Source organism: Blennius ocellaris, assembly GCF_963422515.1.
Source record: "Blennius ocellaris genome assembly, chromosome: 7".
Taxonomy (NCBI): Eukaryota; Metazoa; Chordata; class Actinopteri; order Blenniiformes; family Blenniidae; genus Blennius; species Blennius ocellaris.
In genome coordinates, this window is record NC_137656.1 from 23,068,059 (window position 1) to 23,076,924 (window position 8,866).

General features: G+C 45.8%; 1 protein-coding gene across 1 annotated transcript; it reads right to left on the reverse strand.

The window, feature by feature from the left end:
- Positions 1 to 266: 266 nt before the first annotated feature.
- Positions 267 to 8,622, reverse strand: rflna (refilin A). The gene is made up of 4 exons (XM_080498920.1): positions 8,365 to 8,622; positions 7,896 to 8,257; positions 3,291 to 3,400; positions 267 to 2,880 (listed from the first exon to the last, which is right to left on the reverse strand). The coding sequence occupies exons 2-4, from the start codon at positions 8,112 to 8,114 to the stop codon at positions 2,547 to 2,549; spliced, it is 663 nt and encodes a 220-aa protein (XP_080355046.1). The 5' UTR covers positions 8,115 to 8,257; positions 8,365 to 8,622; the 3' UTR covers positions 267 to 2,546.
- Positions 8,623 to 8,866: the final 244 nt, after the last annotated feature.

An 8,866-nucleotide genomic window follows, 5' to 3' on the forward strand; every position in this document is an offset into this window, starting at 1 on the left:
GCACCCATCAAACACACAGAGACAGTCACACACTCACAACAAATCTCGTCCTCAGTTCGTGTCAAACATGTTTTTGGACTGTGGGAGGAAACCGGAGCTGCAGACATGCACACAAAGCTCAGGACGGAATCGAACCCGTGGTCTTCTAACTGTGAGTGAACAGTAGGAACCACTACACCTACTGCCTCTATGTTCTGTATATACATCATTTTAGAATAACTACAATCCAAAGCGAGTACAAAGAAATGTTCTGGAAACATCAAATGTAGGGTTTGGGAATATTTTGTTTTTGTTTGGTTTTTTTTAATTCAATGAGGAAATACATCTTTTTTAAATTATTTTCTTTGATCAGAACAGGAACAACAATTGACGTACAAAAATATAAAGAGAATTATGAAGTGCCTCGATGCCACATATACAACAGGAAAAAAACTATTTTACAGTAACAAAATCAAGTGTTAGAAAACACAAAAGTATCACATGAAACCCGCCAAGGTACAAAAAAAAGAAATACAACAAAAGTAATGATAATAACCTGACGCCCGTCCACTTCCTGTTCTCCCACATCTCACTGACCATCGACACGTTACCAGAGTCCATCTTCACAGAAACGTCACCGTTTTATATCAAACCATCTTTTTCCAACTTCCTCATCAATATATGTCCTTTTATTTTTTTACGTTTATTAAAGAGCGGATCATTTTTATCTCTTCATTGCTGCTTTCTCTCCTTCCCTCTCGATGTCGCTCTGCCTCTCCTTTCCTCTTCTGCTCTTCTGAACTGGAGGGTTTTTTAATTTTCTAACACAACAAGATCTCAACTTAAACTCAGAAATACACAATTGCGACAAAATAAAATGAATTCGGAAGAAGAAGAAAATGTTTGCGTTAAGGGCTTGAAATGTCAATATTTGCCTCATTCACTATAATCTTTGGTTCTTTTCACTGAGCTGCTGTTTTAAGTGTATCTATACACATTATAAAGGTAAAATAAACTATTTAGACTTTCAAATGTTAATTCAAATTAAAAAAGCTGCAGACGAGGTCCAATTCAGCTTTGATGTTAAGTCTGCCTTTGTGAAAGAGCAATAAAAAAAAAAAAAAGATACTTCATGTTAACATCTGTTTTATTTTATTGCTCGCATAATGAACGTCTCTACTTGCTAAGACATTCCTCGGCTTTTGTCGATGCTGCGTCGAATCGATTTGGTAAATCGACAAGTTTCCTCACGTACAAACTGAGATGCAGGGACAGAAAAAAAAAAGGCAGATTCAGCGGGAAGTTGGTGTTGGAGTCTCTCACGGAGAAGCAAGCGGGTGCTACGTCGGTTCAGTTTGTTCCTCACTGAGACTTGTGACAGAGCCGCGTTTACGTACTGCACTTCCTCCTCGTCTACGTTTTCTTTTAGGGAAACCTGCACGTCGTGCAATGATTTCCAGCGTTCTGCAAAAAAGGCCACGTTCGTTCACTTTCAGGTAATGAACAACCTCGTCTCAAAGCTTTCACCAGGTGACACGTTCCCGTCCTTCCTTTGACATGACAGTTTGCAGCATTCTGCCGCTTCTCCCTTCAAGAGCTCAATGTGAAGTTAAGTTGCCTTTTCGTACAGACAATGATTGCTCAATGCAAACGTGTCATGTACGACAGTGTTTCTTAACCTCGTGGCCATTTTGCAAAAAAAAAAAAAAAAACCCACCAGAGTAGAAGTAATCTGTGGGATTTCAGAGGCAAAACAAAGGTTGTTACAGTAACCGGTGACCGACAGCTCAAAATGGAGAATGTGCTGGTTCAAGTTGAATATTTCATTTAATTTCCTCACTTTTTAGTGCATTTTATTTCCCGTCATCTCGTCATTTTTCTTTTAATCTGTCTTTTCTCCTCACAGCTGCAGTTTGAACCTGTAAAAACTGTAAATTAAAGTGTGTGTGTGTGTGTGTGTGTGTGTGGGGGGGGGGGGGGGTGTGGGGGGGGGGGATAAACTGCTCTTTGGTCCAATTTTTTTCAGATGCAGGACTGAAACTCCTCCGCTGCAACCCCCCCTGGGAGGACCGGGGCGGATCGAAAACAAGTGCAATAAAGCCATATTTAGAAAGCTTTGCATTGGCTTGTCTGCGTTTTTTTTTGTTTTGTTGTTGTTGTTTTTTTAGCGCTGAGACTGTTTTCTCGTCCACACACGGACGTCATCGTGACCTTAGCCGAGGTGACGGACAGCGAAGGCAACCAATTTGTCAGCTTTTGTATTAAATAAGACATTAACAGTTGTGGTGCAGCTTTAAACTGCCCGACGACAAAACACCGCTTCTACCAACGACTGCAACAGTAGAAAATCTAAATACACTCAGGTCAAAGGTCAACAAACAATCCCCACAGTTTCCTCTATGGGTCATTAAAGATGATAAAGAGTTTTCTGTTTTTTGTAGGAGCTCCAGGCGTTAACTTTAAGTATTTCCCTTTCAGCGTGGAGTTCATTGTCCTCGAAACAAGCGAACAAACAAGAGAAAAGCAAAAGGGGTGACGACCCCCCCCCCCCCCCCCCGCCCTGCGCTCTACAGGTCCTCGGTGTAGATGATGCAGGGACTCGTGTCGTCGCTGGACTCCAGCTGCACCGTGGAGACGAACCAGCGGCGGGAGCCCGTGGCGTTGTAGGTGAGCGTGGTGCGGTAAGTGTTCTTGGCGTGTTTGGGGTAGATGATGGTGGTGCTCTGGTAGCTGACGGGCCTCTGCCGCGGCTCCAGGTACACCTGGCTCTTGTAGCTCCTCCAGGTGCAGTTCCTCACCGCCACCACCGTCTCGCTGAAGGACGTCGGCGTGGGCACGGGCGCACAGAACACCCGGTCCTGGTAATGCTTGTCGGAGTCGTACTTGACCTCCGAGTTGCACCTGAAGGGGAGAGGACGTCGGGTTAGAGCGCCATGTGATCCCTGTCCAAAACAATCACCTCATGTTGAGCTATAAATAACCATGATTGACAAGTTCATGTTCACAAGGCCACTTGAGGCCTTGAAGACCAATGAAAGATTTCTAAAACTCAACCCTAAAAGCTTCCTGCAGCCAGTTAGGGTCTGAAACATCAGAAATCCTTTCGGTCACAGTGTTTCTTTTCACAATAAAGCTTGTCGCTTCTCAAAACAGGAAGATCTGCAGCTTTCAGGACGTGTGTTTTCTGACGGGCCGATTCCGCCCAGCGAGCCGTATGTGCGTCCCTCCCCTTCCGTTTTAGTGCGATCACTGGGTGGCAGTGTTGAGCACAAAAAAACCCAACGTGAAATAATGCTTGTTGTAAATCTTACTTGATCTCCTGCTCTGGTTTGGGGTTGACCTCGATGCTCTCTCCGAAGAACACGGGGTGCATGCGGGTCTTGGGGTCCGTTCCCGTGGAGTTGAGCAGCAGGTAGGGCAGCTGTGCAGACGGACAAACACAACAACAGTGTCACATAAACGCCCACGGACCGCCGGGTTGTTTGTAAGCAGCCTGCCAACGTGTCCGCTCGAGGAATTCCAGTAAAAGAAAAGTTCCCAGCATGGTTGAGGTTGTGCAGGGTAGGGCTGCAGTCCAAATTAAAAACACTGCAGTCCCCACCCTCTCCAGGAAAACACATCCTCTCGCAAGAAGTGGCCTCGTCAGTGGCGGGGCGATTACTACAACAGGAATCACAGCTGTCGGGGCAACACTTCCATTTTAATTCACATAATTACGCCGGCCAAACGAAGTGTTGGTGGTGAATCTCTTAGTCACAAGCTTTCACTGTGGATCAGGCTGGTTAGAGACGTGTGACCCAGACACCCCCCCCCCCCCCCCCCCCCCATGTGTGTGTATATATACTGAAAATAGACTCACAGACATTACAGAAATTCATTTGCAGAAAGCAGAGCTGCCGGAGGGAAGATGAGGCTGTTTGAAAATGTTAACGAGGTGATAGTGAAGGATTTTCTGTTTTGTCTGGCCGCCGTCACGAGAAGGTCAGAGGTCCAGCTTAAGCAGCAGTTTCAGATACTCGCTGCTTTGTTCCGTCTTTCTTTCCCCTCAAGCAACACAAGATAGTTTTGTCATAATGAAAAAGTAAAGGAAGTGTTTCCCCCGATGTCTGAAAGATGAGGCAACAATTTTGTAAAAAAAAAAAAAAAACCAAACAAAACAAACAGACCCTCAACACTGGAGGTGTAATAATCCCACAACCCTCCTTTGACCCTTCATGGGGCAAATAACCACATGGTCACTTCCAGAACTAACTATCAATGCTTGTTAACAATAACAAACATCACTTTTCTGATTAAAGGAATTTTTCAAGGCACTGTTACCATGAAATGATTGAGATGACAGAAAGTGTCACAAACGTAACATAGACCATGAAATATTCTTTAGAAACCTTAAAGTATTGACATTTAGAATATGGTGTGTAAAATCCTTCAATAAATGAATGATGAACTATTTTCTGTCATAAGTAATAACTACACATTTTCTAAATTGAGCCTTTTCAGACACTTTTTGCTCATCTTTTCTTACTTTTTTTTAAATTTAAAAAGCATGCTCCCATCAGTGATCTCTTGGGGTTATTGGCACTCCCTTTGAGAAGCAAACCAAGCTTGAAGTTCCTGCATTCAGTGGAGCCTCATTCAAGAGATACTTGAATAATGTTCAAACACTTTAGGTCTGATGAGACGACAGTGTTTGTTCGGCCTGATAACAAACCTTTTCAAAACAACCAAGCAGCTGCTGGAGATCAGATCAGTCTGCATGTTCGGGGCGTGAAGATAAATAGTGGATTCTTCTGCAGCCTCGCTAACGATTACTTTCGCAGCCGCTTAATCCACCGGTTGTGTTTTTAATTTATTAAGAACCTGTTACAAATAGACAAACATGCCCACCATGCAGTCCTGGCTGTTGACCTCAGCTGCTCCAAACACCAAAAACAAAATGATTAACCCGACGTGAGACAAACACCGGCTTCATTTGAAGCAGGTCAGTCAGATGTGACGTGTTTGTGCCCCCGGCGGAGCCATAAGAGGGCAACGACCAGGCCCAACCTCTGATACTGCGCCTTGTTTTCTTTGCAGGTATCTGTCCAGCCTGAATTGGCCCCTCAGCCAAGACCTGGCTCCTTCTCACGTTACAGCAGGGAGGCTGTCACATGCTGCGCTCTGACTGCACATGCCACTAACGGGACGAGCAAGAGCAGGCCAAGGGCGCCTCAGATCACTGAGTGGAGCTCGTCTTACCTCCGGCCTGCGACCATCACCACATACTGACTCAACGGGGGAGGCACTGAACTTACACAGCTGCTCGGTTTATTTATTTATTTATCTTTTTAACCCTACAGGTCCAGCGGGATGTTCTTTTCCTGCTGCCGGTACTTTTGACCTGGAAACACTGGAGCAGAATGTGATTGTCTTTCCTCTGCCGCTCCGGCACGGAGAGCATTCCAGGTATTTTCTCCACGAGGTGCTCTGGAGACGTTTGCAAAGCAAACACTCGTGAATGGAAGGGGAGGTCACCTCCAGGCTGCAGGCACACGCGGCATAAATCCCCAACTCGGAAGCACATTTCTACCCAGAGAGAAACGGACTCGCAGCTGGAAAAAAAAAAAAACAACCCACACAATGTACAATGCAGAGCTACGGTAATGAGCGCCAACACAAACAGGGATTTCCAAGCACCGGCTGTCTGTTGCCGCAAAGCCTTTGACTTTACATCCTGTTTGCATGGATGTTCCTGTGAGCCCCACAGTGAGGCACATTTGGAAAAAGTCAGCGAGATCTGTCCTTCTTGTCCTTCCGTCTAATCCACCTTCAGCTGAGCCGCCTCCTTCAACATGTACACCCCCTCCCAAAATATTCACTATTACATGACCACACGCATATTTCTATGCACGTAATCCTTCCTGCGTTTGCAAAGCTGCAGGTATGAGAATACTCATCCTGCATCTGCATACATGTGAACCACGACAGGCTGTCTGAGCATTTATGTGTTTATTTTAGACGCGAGGGAGTCATCAAGCACTTATGCAATGGTACTGCAACCGCTTGAACAAGCCCCTTGTACCTCAAATAGCACTTGAGGATTGTTCTTAGGTGGCACACAAAAACAACACAAAAATAGATTTGTAAAGAAGAAGGACGTGCGTGGCTCCCCTCGTTCTGCAAGCGCCGGAGGCCCAGAGACGGCGCATCAAACCAGAGCAGCTCCTATCGGGGAACCGCAGAGCAGAAGACTCCTACTAATCCAGACCTCCAGAGGATTAGAGGACCTCACTCTCTCTCTCTCTCTCTCTGGTTCTGCTACAGGCCTCGGCAAACCAATGTCACGCAACTCCCAGGATGCAACACTGCATTTCTGACACTTTAAAATCCACCCTGGCCTGCTCAGACATGTTTTTGTAGACTTTTAAAAGTGGGAGTGACCGGGAAATGATTCCTAATCAAATCGGGCTTGTCACGTATGACAGACAGGTCAAAGCAGGACGCGTCATTAAATGTGTTTGTCTTTAAAATGAGAAGAAAAATGCTGTCATTATCCTGCATTTTAATTTCCACTCGAACGGCTCTCTCACCGTATTATTTGTGCATGACTGTCTTGAGCTCATTGAGGGCTCATTTGAACAGTTCTTCACTGAAAACATACTGCAAGGCCTTTCACCGCCGGGGCGTAAACTACATCTGATGCAAAGAAGAGTTTATGATTTCCTGGAAATAACAGGAAGCCAAAAGCTGAGACGACATGTGAACTCATTGCTTTTCTATGAGATCTAAATAGAAACTATTGAACGATATCCTACATATACAGAGTCAAACACTTTTGATTTTGCTTCACTTCACAGCAGCGAAAATATGTTAATGTATCTTTAAAATCAAGTGGTATTCATTTACAATCGGCTGATCATACTTGCACTTGTCCACCTTTATTTACACACTTAATGGCTGCCGATTGTAGCTGCGTATCTCTGTTAATGTTTACAGATTGAACAGGATAGAAGAAAAACATGCTGTGAATTGTGGGCAAATATCCGTCAGTCGGGTCACTCGGTACTTTATCATCGAAAGGGTAACAGGTCTACAGGCTGCATGTGAGCAGCGTCACTGCTGCACAAGGCACCACATTTTAAATGGAAATCAATTGGGGAAGTGCAGGTTTAATATATAACCAGTTAATCCATTAAAACAGGACACAAGAGGTCACAGATGTGAGGTCTAATTTTCAAGTTTGGAACAGTTTAAAAGTGTCTGTGGCTCAACATTGGCTGCTGTATACATACTTGGTGGTGAGTTTCTTGACACTAAGTCAGCCTTACACAAACTTTTTCATAAGCGTGGCCCATGCAGACCCCTCACAGATCATGGTGAGCAGAGAGCAAGAAACCTGATCACACTTGTCATCCCTCCCGGTGTACACACCTTCACTCGGACACATGCTACTGAAGCAACTGCACTTATATGACTGTCATTTCGCCTGGAGCCCCTGGAATCTTGGAAAGGACCCCTGGGAGTCCCTGGACCCCAGTTTGGAAACCCATCTGGGCCCGGCAACTCACTGACCTTTAATGACAGCGTAGTAAGAGTTCCGCAGATAAAAAGAAGACATTTTACTGTACTTTTTTTTTAGGGGGAGGCCAGGAGCATCTTATGCATGAGTGCAACATCAGTTTACAACTGAGGAATTCCGGACAGAGGAGCAGACAGAGAGCTTCCAGATGTTTGTGAGGGGAATTGATGTGAGTTCTGTTTCTGCCCAAACTCTAAAATGCTTTCAGACTTTCTGTTTCTCTCCCAGCAGCGTCATTATTTGCCTATTTAATTTTTTTCCCCCTTCTTTTTAACTCACTCAATAAAACCAAACTCTGGACATAAAACAGACCTCGCGAATTTGTTTGATATAATACAATAAATGTCACGTTTCTTACCAGCTTGCCTTCTCTGCTTTCCTTTTTATAATATCCATGATGGCTTTCGACGGGCGTCGTGCAGCTGCCGGAGCGCGACTCGATCAGACCCGGGGAGAGGGAGCAGAAGGGCGGACTCGGACTGGGGGGCAACCCCGAATCCGGGCTGTCGAGCAGCCCTTCTCGGTTCTTTCCTTTCAGGCTATCATCCATCGCTTGTAGGTGTAGGTGCCCCACCATTTCTGGGACGGCTCAAATCAAAAAAACACCCCTGGCCAAGTGGCACTGACAGGTTTCTCGGTGTCGGAGCGCGTCCGAGCCGCTGCGCGCTCCTGCGTCTTGGAGGAAACAAATCCTGAGGGAGATCTCTTGAAGACGACCCCCTGCAAGTGGACAACAGAGGAAAACTGTCACCAAACCGCGTTTAAATCAAATCCCGAACTCACACACAGTGGCGTCAACCCGCTCTTAACGTTTGGCTTTACTGTACCTGTGCGTCCTGATGGATCCACTTTGACCCAGAGATATATTCCAAATGCGCCGCCAAGGCACCGAAAACACACTTTGAACTTCACTCCGACGTGAGATATTTCCAATTCCTAAGTTCAGACCACTGAGTCAAAGCCGTAGTAGTAGAAAGTCACGCAAAAAAACAAAACCTCGACTGTGCGTCTGGCACCGATCTGGATGAGCGCTGCTCTGCGCCTCCGCTCAGAGTTTCAGTGTGTGTGTGAGAGAGTGTGCGTGTGCGCGCGTCTGTGTGTGTGCGGCTCTGCGGAGAGCTCCCTCTTAATGATCCTGCCAGGCTTTTTTTTTTTTTTTCTTTTTTCGCACCTGGATCCAGTCCAGCCCCTCATGATCTGGATCACTTCCACGTACAGCCGGCAGGGGCGAGCGCGGCCTCTTCGCTCCTGCTGTACAGTCTGGCTGCATGTTGCTGCTGATGTGCCTTTAAGCAGATTGTGGGACATGTCCCCTTGCTGGCATCGTTA

Bases quoted from the DNA above. Each gene is read 5' to 3' on its own strand.
- rflna (XM_080498920.1), bottom strand. From the start codon at position 8,114: ATGGTGGGGCACCTACACCTACAAGCGATGGATGATAGCCTGAAAGGA. The intron at 3,401-7,895 runs GTAAGAAACGTG...CCGTCTGCACAG, and splicing joins AAAGCAGAGAAGGCAAGCTG to CTGCCCTACCTGCTGCTCAA. The intron at 2,881-3,290 runs GTAAGATTTACA...TCTCCCCTTCAG, and splicing joins AAACCAGAGCAGGAGATCAA to GTGCAACTCGGAGGTCAAGT.